Raw genomic sequence first — 18094 nt, 5'->3', positions numbered from 1 at the left:
TACAAAGGTCCCATTGCATTGTGGGTACAACAGTCTCTCGCATCCCAAGTGCGCATGCTCCTTAGAAAACTCCATTCTTTTTTTGCACGGAATCTGCAAGAAAAAAAATTGAAACCGTGAAATAGGGATTAAAAGGTGCATCAGCTACGCTAACTTTTTGCTTAACCTACACCGACCTGATCGAACAGTGTCTGGAGATAATAACTGAATAATTTGGCGACACGATCGGACATCGGTGGGTCTTGGGACACTACATAATCAAGTAAATGTCTGTCAATGCTAGCGAGCTAGCTTCGCCCCAAGATCATAGGCGCAGTAAAATGAAGCATTATTGCCCTTTGTTTTTAACCCGATGGGCAGATGTAGCGATATAATAGACCGGCGGAGATTTGATTGGTGGCGAAAAGACTGCACTGAAAGATTGATCATCGTATTGGCTGTCTTTATAAGGTTAACATCCAAAATAGTTTAGCATTACCAAGCCAGCTAACTATGTGTTCTCCCGCGAGCTTACAGGAGAAGACTCCAAAAACTTCGAGAGCTTGTTTTAGAACAGAACGGTTGAATGCAATTCGCTCAATTCTTCGTTATCTAGCTAGCATGCATGACTAGTTATAAACAACCATTTTTCCCCCCAAGTTCTCATGATTAAAATTATGTTATTTCGCACTGTGTCTATCAACCTGTCACGAAACATCAGACTGCAACATTGGCTCGTTTACGTTAGTTGGCTAGCTAGTTGGGATAAAGCTTATTTCACCTTGACGTTGGATATAGGACCTTCCTCGTTGTGCATATGATTTCGCTACTTTTCGTGTCGCTTTCTCTTGTAATATATTAGATAAGTATAGTGTGCATTTAGCTATTTTATTATCAGGTTACAAATGCTGGGTTTCCCTTCTCATTTCAACATCCAACTAGCTAGCTATTTGATACTACGCTACTGACTCAATTGAAATACAACTAGGCATGTCCAAAAATGCATTCCCTTCTATGTCTGTGTGGGTTATTGTAGCGATCAGAATTGAGAGATCCCTTTTGTTCAACATGTCATGTGTTTATTTAAAGGCTAACTAACTAGGTACATCTTTATCTTCAATTGCAGATATACAGTAGCCCGAGTGTGAGCTGCAGCGTTTTTGGAGGGGCTGACTTCTGAAGTAGGGCTAGAAGACTTAGTTCTTGGAGAGTTCTGCAAGGCGTTTAGAAGGAGGTTGGCAGAGTCTGTTCTTCTCCGCTGACACCATGGCCTTCAAACGGTGGATACCATAGCCAATACTTTCTTGGGCTTTTCAAAGATGACAAGGTATACTGGAGAAAACGACATGATATCCTTCCTCACTCATCAGCCATGCTCTGTTTGACTTTATATTGGTTTCTATGAGTTGGAACTCTGGTTGTGTTTTTGGTGGGGAAACATTGAAATCTGAATCTCAGTACTCTTGTCGTAATAGTTGTTCATTAAAGCTCTCATGCATTCATACTAGGGCTGGGACAATACCAGTATTGTGATACTCGTTAGTATCGTGACAAGGAAACACAACACGAGGGTTTAACATCTTAAGGAAAAAGCTGTCATTTTTTTAAAATTTCACCTTTATTTAACCAGGTAGGATAGTTGAGAACAAGTTCTCATTTACAACTGCGACCTGGCCAAGATAAAGCAAAGCATTGCGACACAAAGAACAACACAGAGTTACACATGGAATAAACAGGCGTACAGTCAACAACACAATAGAAAAATAAAGTTTATATACAGTGTGTGCAAATGGCGTGAGGCGGTAAGGCAATAAATAGGTAATGTTGGAAACAAATATTATGTGGTCCAAAATCCAGTCACTTTTTTTATTTATTTTCCAATCTAAAGCACACAATATGTTACGTACTACAGGTTTATAAACGACTAAAGAGTTTGATCTGCTTCATGTTTCCATTTTTCCCATGGAAGAAATATTGCCCTTCTGGGATCGTCACAGCCCTAATTCATACTACATTTGTTCCCGCCACTTCTATCCCAAAGGTGCTGCAAGGCGGTTTTTACAAAATGATGGGAGGCAGTGAGAGTGGCAGTGGAGACACGGATGGAGTTCACACTGTGGCAATACAAGTCCCCATTGGCTGGCAGAGGAGAGTGGAGGACGGGCTTGTGGTGTATGTCAGGTTAGCAAGTCCAGTAACGGGCATAGTGCTTGTGTTATGAACATTTAATCTATTCCTATATGTCTTATACAATGTTATTCCGTATTATATATTCAGACTAGTCTGGGTGTGCGTTGTCTTCATTTCCCAAAAGCCGGGCTAGAGCAGGGAATTGTAAAATATATTTAATTTCCCTTCTCTTTTATTTAAAAACGAATCTCCTGCATCCGTGTCCATTCCAACAGTCCAAGTGGCACATTCCTGTCTTCACTGGAAGAGGTTAAGTCTTATCTGTTGACCGATGGCACATGCAAGTGTGGCCTGGAATGTCCGCTGGTCATCCACAAGGTAAAGGAGACCTCACTTTTCCCTCTGCATCTCCCATCTCATTTCCGCTGTGTCACACCTGATTTTGACTGCGGTTTGCTGAAGGTATGTTCCTTTATTGTCTCGGGCAGGTGTTTAACTTTAGCCTAGGGGTCAAAGTTCAGCAGCGCAGCCAGCTGGTGGGGAAGGCAGAGCAGGACATGACAAAGCTCTGTAACCATCGAAGGAAAGTGGTTGCCATGGCAGCGCTCTGTCGCAGTATGCAGGCTTCACAGCTGCCCTATGTTTCCTGTCACACAGGTAAATATGAAAAAAAGAAAAATAGATCTAATATAACAGAAGTACTTGTAGGATATTGTACTGCTATTACCGGTTTTCATGGTGCTATTGAAAAATTGCTCTCAGAAATGTAACTAATCGTGTTGGTTAGTTCTTTGACAATTATGGGATTTTGGGTAGTGATTAATTGTCATGCAAATGACCACAGTTATTGTCACAGTTTTAGTTTGTAGTATTGTAACGTATCATTTTGCATCTTTGAAAATGTGCTACGACATACCTAATGATTACAACACAGCTTTTGTGAAATGAATGAAAAAAAAACTTTTTGGGAAACTATATTTACTATAAAGTTGAATTGAGACCATTATGACAGTGGTTTTGTTTCGTGGTTATCGTCCGTCGTTGTCAACCATACGATTATTGTGCCAGCCCTTAATGTAGGTTTTTTGTTTGTTTGCAGAGGTCACCAGTGCCATTATGGAGAACCGAGATCCAAAGAGGATGAGAGTGGACAGGGAAGAAGAAGAACGTGGCACTTATCCCTCTAAACACCCTCTAGTCCACTCCAGGCCCAACAATAATCTCAACCACAACCCTTGTGGCAGTCCTAAATATTCCACCCAACTTGTGTATTCTTACAATGGTTCCTCACCCCTCTCACATGCTAGCACTAACTCTCATCACTCTCCTGAGATTCTGAAGAGACTGCCCCCTCCTCTCCATTTCCCTCCCACCACCTCTCAATTCTCCAGCTATGGGGCACCTCAGAGGTCCCCATGCACCCCCACGTCTCACAACTTCAGTCAGGGTCAGAGGACACCCCAGACTCCGGAAGCCCCCAGGTCTCCTCATTTGGGGCCCCTCTCTCCCCTTCCTCCCTCCTCACCTGGGACACTGGGAAGGGGAGGGCAGAGCCATCCACATGGTATCATCATTGGGTCTCTCCTGTCCCCCTCATGTTCCCCCTCTCCCCGCCAGCGCTCACGCCACCCCTCCGCCTCTTCTTCGATTTCTGAACAGGAGGTGGGAGGGGTGGTGCTGGGCGGCTACCCCCCCAGAAGGATATCCTCTTCTTCCCCACACTCTCCTCTACCCGGGGGGTCCCCTAACCTCCATTTCCCCAAATACAAGCTCGAGGACATCTTAGAGCAGTTTAGGAACTCAGGCAACGGTAGCACTAATAATCACATCCTTAACACAAACTCACTGAGCAACCAAAGCAATCCTCAGATCCTCTCTCTAGCTCTTGAAAAGGGTGAGAAGCCCACAAAGGCACCTGCTTCTGCCACCGGCTCAGGCATGGGGATCAGTGCTGGTCCTTCTGGGTTGCCTCTTGGACAGTTCTTGAACCACCAGAAGCAACCACACACAGCCTCGTTTCCTGCCAGTAGCCTCCTCTCGGCAGCAGCTAAGGCTCAGCTGGCCAGCCAGATGGCCCACGACCACAGTTCCAATTCAGCCAGCGTCCTCAGCTCGGCCACCTCTCTGGAGGTCTCGAAAGAGTCCCGGCAGTCAAAGGTAACAAACAGCACTTTACACAACAACAGCCATCCCTCCATCACTAGGCCCCTCCCTGCAGCCTCCCACCTGCTCCTCCACCCCTGCGCCACCCTCTCTCAGCCCCTAGCCTCGAGTCCCCTGCACCTCTCCCCTACAGACCGGACGTCCCACAGGAAGCGGCAGCGGCGTTCGCCCACGGTGCTCAGCATGCTGAAGGACTCCCAGGTGAGCGGTCTCAGAACCCCCGGTGACGTGCTCAACCTCTCCGCCTTGCACTCGCAACCCTCCTCTACCTCAGGCTCGTCCCACTCTGCCACGTCGGAGAACCACCTCCAGGGTCTGAGGCTCTCAGTCCGACACTCCTGCCCGCTCACAGGTCCTCAGAAGCAGCCTGACGGCGCCCTGGACTTCACTACAATCATGGCAGGTCAACCGGATCCCCCCACCCAGCCTCTCTCCGCTCTGCTTCACCTGCTCAGTATGCAGAACGCCCAAGCCGCCGGAACCCAGCCCGGCTCTGGACACGGTACAGGAGGCACGAGGCAGAGCCCCAGGCAGTCTCCCTCTCCCTCCCATTTAAACATTAGACCATTCCCCATGCAGTCCCCCTCTCATCCCTGTACCATGCAAGGCCTGTCACAGCCCCTGTCTCCCACTCAGTCATTGTCCAGGCTTGGTAGTGCTAGTGCACAGTCTCCACATACGAAGGCCAGTCCCAAACAGAGACGGTCTCCCTCCACGGCCCTGTCCAACACTCAGTCAGCACACCATCGCAGTAGCCCCTCGCCCACCCGACACACCCCTGATAGGCTACGGCAGGCCCAAAACCAACCTATGGATGCCGCCACCACCACCTTACAGTCTCCCATGTGCCAGACCTTGCCTGACGTCAGTGCATCAGTGGAGATTGAGAGCATATCAACACTAGGCCCTGGTCTCAGCCTGGGTCATCCTCCCAACAACATCCCCACCTCCAACCATAGCACCACCGTCACCAGCTGCAGCAGCACCACCTCCCCCAGACCCCTGGATCTTAGTAACCACGTGCTGGCCCTGCTGGCAGCCTCCTCCACCACGCCTCTGGAGGAAGGGGGCCTGGACACAACCACCGGCAACAACACTGCAGGTGAGGTTGAGCCTTGAAATTCTGTCTGTAACTAGGCAAAGTCCACGGAATAGGAAAATGTATTCATTGTTCATTCGACTGTATTCGTGTTAGTTGTTGTTGAGCACTGTGCATTTTGAACAATCATCTCCCTCGCTCCTTTTCATCCGGGTTCTATTTTATCCTCTCTAGGGGTGCAAGAGCCTGAGAGTGTTGATCATCGTAGCTCGACAGTGAGCAAAACCCCAGGAGGTTGCAGCCCCGGCCCCTGCAACACCCCTTCCCTAGGGGACTCCCCCGGCTCCTTACCCTTGGCCGAAGCCTTCCCCTTCATGAGCCAGGAGCAGCTCCTCCAGCTTCTGTCTGCCACAGCCGGCCTGCCCTCCCTCTTGGATCCCACCATCCTGGGCTCCCTGCCCCTGGGCCTGTGGCTGGGTGGTCAGCAGTGTCACCTCCCCACCTCTAACACCTCACAGCAACACCATCAACTGCCTGATCATCATCATCATCAACAACAATCGGAACACCAACAACTACTGTTACAGCACGAACAACACCAAGAGCAACACCAGAAACAACAACAGACTGCCCATCTGAACCACAACTTTCCGTTTAGCCTACTCCCCTCTCTAATGGGAGGTCAGGGAGAGCTGCCTCTCAATCTCCTGGGTCTGTTGAACCCACTTCTACCCCCCTCTGCCACCCTTACCCCAGGCCAGGAGGGTGATCTGGGTATAGGGGAGAAACTGGGCCTCCAGGCTCTCCTTATGGCCTCCCTGCTCCTTGGCCAACAGCAGGCTGCCATGTTGCCCCTGTCTGGGCTGGGCCAGCTGAGCCTGGACCTCCCCCTGCAGCAGCAGCACATCCCAGCCTTGTTGGAGGGTTTGTCTCTGGATAAAGGCTCTGGACTCCTGGACCTATCGTCCCTCCCCGGCCCTGGGCTCCTTGAGGCCCTCCAGGGCCTGCTGCCCCCAGCCGAGGGGCCCCTCCAGGCCCTGCAGTCGCTCCTGCTCCCCGCTCCTCTCCCTCCCCCAGGCTTCCTCTCCCTCAACCCCACTCTGCTAAACGCTGCCCTGGGCTCTACTGACCTCCCGACCACCCCTCAGCTCCCCCCACCCCAACAACCCCCACCTCAGGTAGGCTCCCTCCCTTATTTTAGTGCTCATACTCAGTAGTTTTCCCTTGTGAAAGAGTTGGCACTATCTGTATCAGAGAGGTCAGTTTGACGTTTTGGTCCCGTCTCCATCCAGGTCTCCGCTTCAGGCCCTGATGGGGGGGTGGACACCCTCATCCCCCTGTCTGTCCAGGGGAAGGACAACCCTGTTCTCCACCAGTTACTGCCCACTCTCCTCAACCCAGGCCTACTAGGTTAGTCACAGCACCGTTAATTTCCACTGCTAGTAATATCAAGCGCTTTTGTTGCCTATTGATTCTGAAATAATTGGCTTTTAAAGTTCTGAACCCTCACCGGTTTGAATGGTGTCAGCAATATTTTTTATCTTGTATTCTTTTGAACTTAACAGCATTATTTTGGGGGTGTTTTAGAGTACTATATAGTTAGAGAACATTGAACAGAATAACTCAATTTTGACAAAAATGCTAAAAGAACCTTATAGTACCAAGCCCTCGCTATGCTGAATCATAGTTAGTATTGTCTATTACATTTAACTCTCCGAATGGTGTGTTATGCACAACTGTGGGGAACAGCTACAACAAAGCTATATCTTGTACATTACCCACATATTGATCATTCGGAAACCGTTTTGGTGATGAACCATGTGTCTTTGTAGGAGACCTGTCTGCTCTGACTAGCCTCCACAGTCTGCTGGGGCTAGGTGCAGGCCCTCTCCTCCTCCCCCCCGTACAGACCTCTGCCCTTGGCATGCCTCTACTCCAGGGCCCTGATGGGGCCATCAACCTCCTCAACAACATCCAGGTACTTGTTGTGTTCCGACTCCTGACACGAGCCTTGTCCTGTGATTTTTAAATATCAGTATTGGATGTTGATCACATCAGCCGTTCCTCTTCCTCCTTCAGCTCAACATGGCGCCGCCCTCCGAGGGAGAAAAGCCAACTTCCTTACAGGAAAAAGACAGCCCCGCCCCTCAGAAGGATATTCCAGCCAATCAGCTTACCCCGGAGGCTGCGCCCAGCCCCTGTCCCGTCCGTACCCCCGTGTCCCAACGTGGTGAGGGCTCCGTGGGGAGCGTCCTGGACCCCTATGCCTCCTTCATGGACACCATCTACACCTCTTTCCTCCAGGTCAGTGCTAAAGAGCAAGAAGCAGCTCAGACTGGGGCCGACGTCCTCTGTGCCTTACCCCCCTCCTACCCTGGGGAGCCCCCTGCCCCCTCCGCCCCCCTGTCCCTGAGCCCTCGCCTGGCCTGCTCCCTGAGGAACCCGGAACTGTCCCGGCTCAACTTGGAGGCGGCCCACTCCCCGGCTCAGGGCACCCCCAAACCCAGCAACGACGGCTCGTCCACACCCCTGCAGAGCAAGCCAGGGGTCCCAGAGGGCCACACTAACCCCCCTCTGCCTCCCATCTACCTTGAGGAAGCCAAGACCGAGTCGTACAGCCAGGCTGTCACAGATAGGAATGGGGACAGACCCCAGGCAGGGGGGTACCTGAGCCCCAGAGATCGGGGCAGCTGCCCCAAGGAGGAGACTGTGGGTCTGCAGCACATTGAGCAGGGCAGGGTGAGCCATAAGGATGTATTGTTTTTACCAAAATGCCATTCGTCCACAATATTGCATATTACATAACATGCAGTGAAAGATTTGAGATATAATTTGTGCCTTATTGATTTCAGTGGCCTTTTTCCCTTTCAGAACCTAACTGCCCAAACGGCGGGAGCCAGGAGGGGCAGGAAGAGAAAACAAACGTGAGCTCATTTTGATTCTGTACATTAATCTTTGATAACGATGAGCACCAACGTTCTTTTCTGCCTATCTTCTCAATGGTTATAACACTACCACTTTTCCTTAGAACAATTAAATTGAATACCAGTATGTATATATATATATATATATATGTGTGTGGTGTATACAGTGCATTCGGGAAGTATTCAGACCCCTTGAATTTTTCCACATTTTGTTACATTACAGCCTTATTAAAAAATGGATGAAATTATTTTTTCCCTCATCTATCTACACACAATAGATAGACAAAGCAAAAACAGGTTTTTAGACATTTCTGCAAATGTATTAAACATTTTAAAAACACCTTATTTACGTAAGTATTCAGACCCTTTGCTATGAGACTCGAAATCGAGCTGATGATCATCTTTGAGATGTTTCTACAGCTTGAATGGAGTCCACCTGTGGTAAATTCAATTGATTGGATAGGATTTGGCCGAGATGCCAGATGGAAGCCACTCCTCAGTAAAAGGCACGTGACAGCCCGCTTGGAGTTTGCCAAAAGCCACTTAGGACTCTCAGACCATTAGAAACCAGGTTCACTGGTCTGATGAAAACAAGATCGAACTCTTCGGCCTGAATGCCAAGCATCACGTCTGGAGGAAACCTGGCACCATCCCTACAGTGAAACATGGTGGTGGCAGCATCATGATGTGGGGATGTTTTTCAGTGGCAGGGACTGGGAGACCAGTCAGGATCGAGGGAAAGATGGAACGGAACTAAGTACAGAGAGATTCTTGATGAAAACCTGCTCCAGAGTGCTCAGGACCTCAGACTGGGGCGAAGGTTTACCTTCCAATAGGACAACGACCCTAAGCACACAGTCAAGACAATGTAGGAGTGGCTTTGGGACAAGTCTCTGAATGTCCTTGAGTGTTCCAGCCAGAGCCTGGACTTGAACCCAATCAAACATCTCTGGAGAGACCTGAAAATAGCTGTGCAGCGACGCACCCCATCGAACCTGACAGAGCTTGAGAGGATCTGCAAGGAAGAATGGGAGAAACTCCCCAAATGCAGTTGTGCCAAACTTGTAGCGTCATACCCAAGAAGACTCAAGGCTGTAATTGCTGGCAAAGCTGCTTCAACAAAGTACTGAGTAAAGGGTCTGAATACTTATGTAAATGTGATATTTCAGTTATTATTATTAGTATTAGTATTATTTTTAATACATTTTCAAAAAAAATTCTAAAGATTTCAAAACTGTTTTTGCTTTGTCATTTTGGGTTATTGTGTGTGTATTTTGATGGGGGGAAAAACTATTTAATCCATTTTTTGAGTAACGCTGTAATGTAACAAAATGTGGATCAGGTCAAGGGGTCTGAATACTTTCCGTATGCACTATATGTGTGTTCGACACCTTGTAGAGCATGCATCGATGAATTGAGGCTGTTCTGAGGGCCAAAGGGAGTGCAACTCAATATTAGGAAGTTGCATGGACTCTACAAGGTGTCGAAAGCGTTTCACAGGGATGCTGGCCCATGTTGACTACAATGCTTCCCACAGTTGTCAAGTTGACTGTGTGTTCTTTGTGTGGTGGACTATTCTTTATACACGCGGGAAACGGTTGAGCGTGAAAAACCCAAGCAGCGCTGCAGCTCTTGACACAAACCGCTGCACCTGGCACCTTGTTCAAAGGCACTGAAATCTTTTGTCTTGCCCATTCACCCTCTGAATGGCACACCGTACACAATCCATGTCCCGATTGTCTCGAGGCTTAAAAATCCTTCTTTAACCCACGTCTCCTCCCCTTCTTCTATGTGGATTCAACAGGTGACATCAAGGGATCGTACTGTAGCTTTCACCTTGTCAATGCACGTCATGGAAAGAGCAGGTGTCCTTAATGCTTTGTACACTCAGTGTGTGTATATAGTGATATTCATTTCTTTGTGTGTCTTAGGCTACAGAATGTGCTGGAGGATTTCCGAGATCTGGATGCTCCAGCCCTGGAGGAACCCAAACCCACGGTAAAGCACCAGACCTTCCTGCAACTCTCTCTTTTAACATAATTGGACCTATTATATCACCTCAGTTGCCACGGCCTGTTTTCTAACAGCAGTTCTGATGCTGACGTGTGTCTGTGTTATAGGTGGTGCTGCTGAAGCCTGAGAGGTCGGTCCGGGGCAGGAGGCGGCGGGGGGCCAGGTCCCAGAGACAGTGACTGTTTCCCCTTCACCGCCAACCTCACCCACTATCACTGCTTTATATTGTCCTGGCTCCCCCACTGTTTTTCAACTGCACTACTATATCGTCATGCCAACCTCTTACCTTTGAACAGGAGTGATCTAGATAAAAAATAAACATAATTCTGTGGATGCTTTCACTTAGGAGAAGACCCGTCTTAAGTCTGTGTGGTTGCTTGGCGTTATTGATTGAGATCCGTTATGATGTAAGTGTTAGAATTGTCTACAAAAAAAAACCTGTACTGTTTCTCAGTGCGTTTACTGTGAGTCAGGATAAGAGTATCTACTTGAATGACCTACGTTTGCTCTCTGTTTGAGATTGTATGATATGTGTGGTTTGTGTATGTTCCAAGAGTGTTTTCGAGATGCTAGACGTTGTCCCTGACCACAGATCTGGGATCAGATAACCCAAATCCTTATGAGGATACAAAATATATCTAATCCTGGACCTGAGTTGTGGGGCAACTTATACCAACTCCTAGAGATGCTTGCTGTTGCTGAGCCCTTTCACTGTGGTAGTCATACAGTATGTGTACCCAGAGAGAGAGAGAGAGAGACCATGCATCTGTGCCAGACAGTCTCGGGCTTCTCTGCAGACAGACACACTACTACCCAACACATAGCCTTGGTGTGGAAACCATGCAATGGCAAAAGTAATAATTCCCAATCAGGGGGTGTATCACAAAGCAGGATCAATGAGTTGGCTAGCAAACTCTCTAGCCTAAATATTCTGAAGTCACATTTTCAAGTTCATAAAGATAATGTGAAATGGGCATGACTTGACACTACTAACAACCCACATTCAAGATAAGCTTTCAGGGCAGGACACTTTTTTTTCTCTCTCCAGTTTTCTAAAAATGACACACCCAAATCTATCTGCATGTAGCACAGGCCCTGAAGCAAGGATATGCATATTATTGATACCATTTGAAAGGGAACACTTTGAAGTTTGTGGAAATGTGAAAGTACTGTAGGATAATATAGCACATTAGATCTGGTAAAAGATAATACAAAGGAGAAGAAAAAAAACATGTTTATTTTTTACATTTATTTTTGTCTTTGAAATGCAAGAGAAAGGCCAATAAATGACTTAGGAATCTAGGAGCAATTTAGATTTTGCCCACTAGATGACAGCAGTGTATGTGCAATGTTTTAGACTGATTCAATGAACTATTGTGTTTCTGTTCAAAATGTTGTATCAAGACTGCCCAAATGTGCCTAATTGGTTTATTAATACATTTTCAAGTTCATAACTGTGCTCTCTCCTCAAACAATAGCATGGTATTATTTCACTGTAATAGCTACTTTAAATAGTACAGTGCAGTTAGATTAACAAGAATGTAAGCTTTCTGGCCCTATCAGATATGTCTATGTCGTGGGAAATGTTCTTGTTACTTACAACCTCATGCTAATCACATTAGCCTACGTTAGCTCAACCGTCCCGCAAGGGGGACACCGATCCTGTAGAGGTTTTAAATGTACCAGCTCGATCTGGTGGTCATGTTTTGTGATACACTCGCAACATATTCTCTGTGTGATGTTTAGCAAACAATGTACATTTCAATTATTTCCTTTCACGGGAGTGGCTGAAGAAATAGTGTGTTGAGATATACATCCAAGTCAACAATTATTGGCACCCTTGGTAAAGATTGAACAAAAATTAAAAAAAAAAAAAAATCCTAATCCTAATACTGAGCTATTGTATGCTCCAAAATGTTTTAAAATTCTATTATTTTATACAATTGGAAACAAAGAGATTTTGTTTAGTAAGAAATGTTTTTTCTCAAAGATAGGGGTCAAACTTATTGGCACTTCTGAATTCAATTCCTTGAACTCACCTTGTGAGGATAATGGCACTGAGCCTTTAAACATTTTATCTTTTTGATGTGATTGGAGAACACATTGGTTTTGACCATTCCTCCATACATAATCTTACCAGATCTTTGATACCCTTTGTCTGTTCTCATGGCCTACCCTCTTCAATTCTAACCACAGATTTTCAACGGGATTCCAGTCCAGAGACTGAGATGGCCATTACAATATGTTGTGACATTTGTTAAACAAAATCTATTTCTCTCAAAAAGTTGTATTAGTATAAAAGAAATATAATTTTCCATGTTTTTTTAGCATACAATATCGCTCAGTAGTTGTATTTATTTTATACATAATTTTTTGCCCATCTTGTGTGGGTTTGTAACGCAATGTATTTTTTGGTGGGATAGAGTTATACTTTCTTTGTCCTTCAAATGGCTTTGCTCTGTACACTATCTGCCAGCCCAATAATACTGGCATCTCTTACTGTATTTAAATAAAATGAAAAGAAGCAGATTATGCAATTTCTACACTTGGAGATTTGTAAATATGTACAGCTAATGTGTTTTATTTTGATTTTATATTGTTAGAGAGACAACAATGAATTGTGAATTTTGGGGGGAATTGTAATTAAGTATTTTCTCATACCCTTGCTTTCAATACTTATGTTTAAAGATTGAATTGTGGACTGTAGCTTTCTTTTTATATGGGAGTCTTTTTTTTATTTAATATTAAACTATTTACAGAAAATGAGCCTTCTTTTGTGTTGGTATTTGCAACTAATAGTAGGCTTCATCTACTGAATTGTATCTAGCAAACCTCTTATTTGCAAATTCATGCTTGAGACAGTGGAAAAAGCCCAGGAGCCCAAACTCAGCTTTTGATCAATAATTCCAATTGCTTCCCATCGGTGATGTGATGAGCTTACATTCCAGTAAGAGTTCATGGGGGATAGAAAATAAATTAAGGCGATTTTAGGGCTTACATTTCATTCATGCGTGCAAGTGGGGGTAAACACGTTAACGGCAATGAAATTGTGCGATTTAGGGAACATTATTCATAGTCCTTTAATAAAAAATATATAAACAATGAAACCTTTCATCCATAAGACGTTATAGGCCTATGCGAATAACGTGGTGGTGATGCTGATAGGCTACATCCGGTGTCTGGATAACGTGGATGCTGAGGCGGGTACCATCAGGGAAGCGACAGACCACGCCCTACGCTCTACACAGTGAGTCCCAGCGCAAAACCGGCGATACCTCAGTCTGCCTCACCTTCAACAGGCCCGACCGAGTGGTGCCATCATCTAACAACGACAACATCTAAGAAAAACATCCGAGAACTACGTCCATCTTTAAAGATTTAGCCAGAGGATGAATTCGACGTTATAGTATATTCTTACAATGATGTAACCCACTGCGATTTTAACTAGAGTTTATATGCATAGGCAATTTTTTTTGCTGCGACATGCTCGAAGCATCTTTTTTTTAGTCTCTTAAATTGTCATTCCTCCGTAGTTAACTGTCAATCTTTACCTCTGGGCTGCAATATTTTTTCAGCCTTGAAGACATAAGAATTAAGGACGTATCTTGTAGCATCCAAGCGGGTCTGTCATTACTTATTTTACAGTCGACTGGGCCTGCAAATTGTGATTCTCGACTATTTTATTCCAACCCCGTCAATTGAATTTGCGCAATGGCGGATGCAACCTCCGAATGTAATATCAAGGTGTTGTGTCGCTTTCGCCCTCTGAATCAATCGGAGATTCTGCGTGGGGATCAATTTATTCCTACATTTCTGGGAGATGACAGTGTCAGCGTTGGGGTAAGGCACTTTGTTTCTGATATGCTCATTAATACATGATTCACTTTTTCTGTTTTCGTTTGGACTGCCAATAGCAATAATTTGTGATTAAAATTAGGCTACCTGACTGTAATAATTTCTGTAAACTGCGTAGGCATCAGTTGAGCATTCAGTGCAGTCGGCTCTGATTTCCACCCAGTGTATAGGCCTACATGTTTTATTTACTGCGGCTACATATCAGGCCTCATATCCAAGAACCTACCAATTTACATTAACCTTGTACTTGCTTAGGTTGTTGATAACAGAAATGAACCCCTTTCAATGGAAATGGGCTCAAGATATTTACTACAGGCCGCCGCCTATATGGATGGTCTACATAGCCTGCCAATAGCTAATATTGCTCGAATGTTATTTTAGCAACAATATGCTGTTGTTATTCTCATTGTAATGATTTGGTTCGTATATGTAATGGCAATGGTACTTTAAATGTATAGGCAGGGATTGCATTAGGCCTATGTAATAAATGCCACATACATATTGTACTTGTATTGTATTATAGCTTAATCATTCCCTCAGACAGGCCTACTAGTCTGTTGGGTTCCTCAGGGCCAGGACCGAGTGGAATGAGAGAGTGGATTTATTTAGAGTTTAACTGAGGACGTTAAGGGACACACCTTTGGCTGACCTTCTCCTCAGTCATAATTTTTTACAGCGGGCCAAGAATCTGTTATCTAACTGCTTATGGAGGAGAGGATCAATAATTATTCTCCTGTTGAGAACCGACTCACTCTACCTCTGACTGCCTCACTCTGGACAGTGATTTTATGTTCGTGACGATGCGTCTGCATTGCTAGTGATGTGAATGGGTCAGCTTCGGGCTACTTTTGTTCGGTTTTTCTAAAGGGGGGGGGTGATATTCAATGTAAGCCCGTTGAACAATGAACACGTGAACGGGTCATCCTTTAACTGTTACAATGCATTCTGTATTATTTCCCCATTTCAAGACCAGCCATGTCAAGCTCTTGGCCACGTGTCATCTGCTTCAGAAAAGTAGAACGTAATAATAGATTCGCAATGGGTAACGATAACGTGGCTATGTTTACAAGGGGTACCAGCACCGAGTCGATGTGCAGGGGTACGAGGTTATTGAAGTAGATACCGTGCCTTCAGAAAGTATCCACACCCCTTGACTTTTTCCACATTTTGGTGTGTTACAGCCTGAATTTAAAATTGATTACATTTAGATTTTTTTTTTCTCAATGACCTACACACAGTATCCCATAATGTCAAAGTGGAATTCGATTTTTCTAATTAATAAAAACGTAACCCCTTTGGCAAGCCTAAATACATTCAGGAGTAAAGATTCACTTAGCAAGTTGCATTGTCTCACTCTGTGTACAATAATAGGGTTTAACCTGATTTTTGAGTACCTCATATCTGTTGCCCACACATACACTGTTGCCCCTTAATGTGTAAGGTCCCTCAGTCGAACAGTCAATTTCAAACACAGATTCAACCACAAAGACCAGGGAGGCTTTCCAATGCCTCGCAAAGAAGGGCACATGTTGGTAGATGGGTAACAATTTTTTTTAAACAGACATTGAAAGTCCCGTTGAGCATGGAGAAGTTATTAATACACCCAACCAATACAAAGATACATGCGTCCTTCCTAACTCAGTTGCCGTAGAGGAAGGAAACCGCTCAGGGATTTCAACATGAGGCCAATGGTGACTAAAACAGTTACAGAGTTAATTGGCTTTGATAGGAGAAAACGGAGGATGGATCAACATTGTAGTTACGCCACAATACTAACTTAATTGACAGAGTGAAAAGGAAGCTTGTACAGAATAAAAATATTCCAAAACATGCATCCTGTTTGCAACAAGGCACTAAAGTAATACTGCAAAAAATGGAGCAAGCAATTCACTTTTTGTCCTGATTACAAAGTGTCATGTTTGGGGCAAATCCAATACAACACATTACTAAGTACAACACTCCGTATTTTCAAGCATATTGGTGGCTGCATTATGTTATAGGTATGTTTGTAATTGTTAAGGACTGGGACATTTTTCAGGATAAAAAATAATCCGAATGCATCTAAGCTCAGGCAAAATCCTAGAGGAAAACCTGGTTCAGTCTGATTCCACCAGACACTGGGAGATGAATTCCTTTCAGTAGTACAATAACCTAAAACACAAGGCCACATATAAACTGGAGTTGCTTACGAAGAAGACAGTGAATCTTCCCGAGTGTCCAGGTTACAGTTTTGACTTAAATCTATTTGAAAATCTAGGCAAGACTTGAAAATGGTTGTCTAGCAATGATCAACAACCAATTGGACAGAGCTTGAAGAATTTTAAAAATAGTAATGGGCAAATATTGTACAATCCAGGTGTGGAAAACTCCTAGAGACTTACCCAGAAATACTGCCAAAGGTGCATCTACAAAGTATTGACTCAGAGATATGTCTGTATTTATTTTTCAATAAATATGCAAACATTTCTAAAAATATGTTTTAACTTTGTAATTATAGGATATTGGATGTAGATTGATGAGAAAACAAATCAATTTAATCCATTTTTAATTCAAGTTGTAACACAACAACATGTGGAATAAGTCAAGGGGTATGAGTACTTTCTGAAGGCACGGTATGTAGAGTGCACTCGGAAAGTATTCAGACCCCTTGACCTTTTCCACATTTTGATACGTTACATGCTTATTCTAAAACGGATTACATCGTTTTTTTCTCTCATAGATCTACACACAATTCCCCATAATAACAAAGCAAAAACTGTTTTTTAGAAATGTTTGCAATTTTTTAAAAACAGAAATATCACATTTCCATAAGTATTCAGACCCTTTACTCAGTACTTTGTTGAAGCACCTTTGGCAACGATTACAGCCTCGAGTCTTCTTGGGTATGATGCTACAAGCTTGGCACACCTGTATTTGGAGAGTTTCTCACATTTTTCTCTGCAGATCCTCTCAAGCTCTGTCAGGCTGGATGGGGAGTGTTGCTGCACAGCTATTTTCAGGTCTCTCCAGAGATGTTTGATCGGGTTCAAGTCCGGGCTCTGGCTGGGCCACTCAAGGACATTTAGAGACTTGTCCCGAAGCAACTCCTGCATTGTCTTGGCTGTGTGCTTAGGGTCGTTGTCCGGTTTGAAGGTGAACCTTCGCCCCAGTCTGAGGTCCTGAGTGCTCTGGAACAGGTTTTCATCAAGGATCTCTCTGTACTTTGATCCGTTCATCTTTCCCTCTATCCTGACTGGTCTCCCAGTCACTGCCGCATGATGCTGCCACCACCATGTTTCACCGTATGGTTGGTACCAGGTTTCCTCCATACATGATACTTGGTTTTATCAGACCAGATAATCTTGTTTCTCATGGTCTGAGAGTCATTTATAGGTAGGTGCCTTTCGGCAAACTCCAAGAGGGCTGTCATGTGCCTTTTACTGAGGAGTGGCTTCCACCTCGCCACTCTACCACAAAGGCCTGATTGGTGGAGTGCTGCAGAGATGGTTGTCCTTCTGGAAGGTTCTCTCATCTCCACAGAAGAATTCTGGAGCTCTGTCAGAGTGACCATCGGGTTCGTGGTTATCTCCATGAGCAAGGCCCTTCTCCCTCGATTGCGGCCAAACTTCTTCCATTTAAGAATGATGGAGTCCACTGGGTTCTTGGAGACCTTCAATGCTGCAGACATTTTTTGGTACTCTTCCCCAGATCTGTGACTCGACACAATTCTCTCGGAGCTCTGCGGACAATTTCTTCAACCTCATGGCTTGGTTTTTGCTTTGACATGCACTGTTAACTGTGGGACCTTATATAGACAGGTGTGTGCCTTTCCAAATCGTGTCCAATCAATTGAATTTACCACAGATGGACTCAATGGATCAATGGTAACAGGATGCACCTGAGCTCAATTTCGAATCTCATAGCAAATAGTCTGAATACTTATGTAAATAAGGTATTTCTGTATTTTATTTTTGATACATTTGCAAAAAAATAAATACTCTTTTCGCATTGT

The 18094-nt window shown here is 44.9% G+C and overlaps 2 protein-coding genes across 5 annotated transcripts in view; both read left to right on the top strand.

Moving 5' to 3' along the window:
* The first annotated feature begins 12 nt into the window (after positions 1-12).
* Positions 13-13011, top strand: LOC110532047 (uncharacterized). Of its 3 annotated transcripts, none has more exons than XM_021615646.3 (13): positions 13-135; positions 1106-1306; positions 2021-2160; positions 2385-2487; positions 2598-2766; positions 3209-5374; positions 5546-6489; positions 6604-6721; positions 7144-7289; positions 7391-8050; positions 8183-8235; positions 10167-10233; positions 10356-13011. In XM_021615646.3, the coding sequence occupies exons 3-13, from the start codon at positions 2045-2047 to the stop codon at positions 10425-10427; spliced, it is 4614 nt and encodes a 1537-aa protein (XP_021471321.3). In that variant the 5' UTR covers positions 13-135; positions 1106-1306; positions 2021-2044; the 3' UTR covers positions 10428-13011. The 3 variants fall into 3 exon arrangements, with proteins under 3 accessions (XP_021471321.3, XP_021471319.3, XP_021471320.3); XM_021615644.3 differs by having other exon boundaries at positions 32-235; XM_021615645.3 differs by having other exon boundaries at positions 32-262.
* Positions 13012-13402: 391 nt separating this feature from the next.
* The window catches only part of LOC110532045 (kinesin heavy chain), a 28138-nt gene continuing 23446 nt past the window's right edge, over positions 13403-18094 (top strand). The window contains exon 1 of one of the 2 annotated variants that reach the window (XM_036987961.2): positions 13403-14088. In XM_036987961.2, coding sequence (XP_036843856.1) covers positions 13960-14088 — 129 coding nt within the window. In that variant the 5' untranslated portion in view covers positions 13403-13959. The remainder of the gene's footprint in view (positions 14089-18094) is intronic. The other variant, XM_036987959.2, reaches the window with a different exon arrangement.

The sequence above is a fragment of the Oncorhynchus mykiss genome, chromosome 9, assembly GCF_057628025.1.
Source record: "Oncorhynchus mykiss isolate SJ-2025 chromosome 9, ASM5762802v1, whole genome shotgun sequence".
NCBI classification, from domain to species: domain Eukaryota; kingdom Metazoa; phylum Chordata; class Actinopteri; order Salmoniformes; family Salmonidae; genus Oncorhynchus; species Oncorhynchus mykiss.
This window is presented reverse-complemented; position numbering and strand designations above follow the sequence as displayed.

Excerpts from the sequence above, each read along its gene's own strand:
- LOC110532047 (XM_021615646.3), top strand. The coding sequence starts at position 2,045 with ATGATGGGAGGCAGTGAGAGTGGCAGTGGAGACACGGATGGAGTTCAC. Across the intron at positions 6,490-6,603 it reads CCCAACAACCCCCACCTCAG|GTCTCCGCTTCAGGCCCTGA; the intron begins GTAGGCTCCCTC and ends GTCTCCATCCAG. Across the intron at positions 8,051-8,182 it reads AGCACATTGAGCAGGGCAGG|AACCTAACTGCCCAAACGGC; the intron begins GTGAGCCATAAG and ends TTTCCCTTTCAG.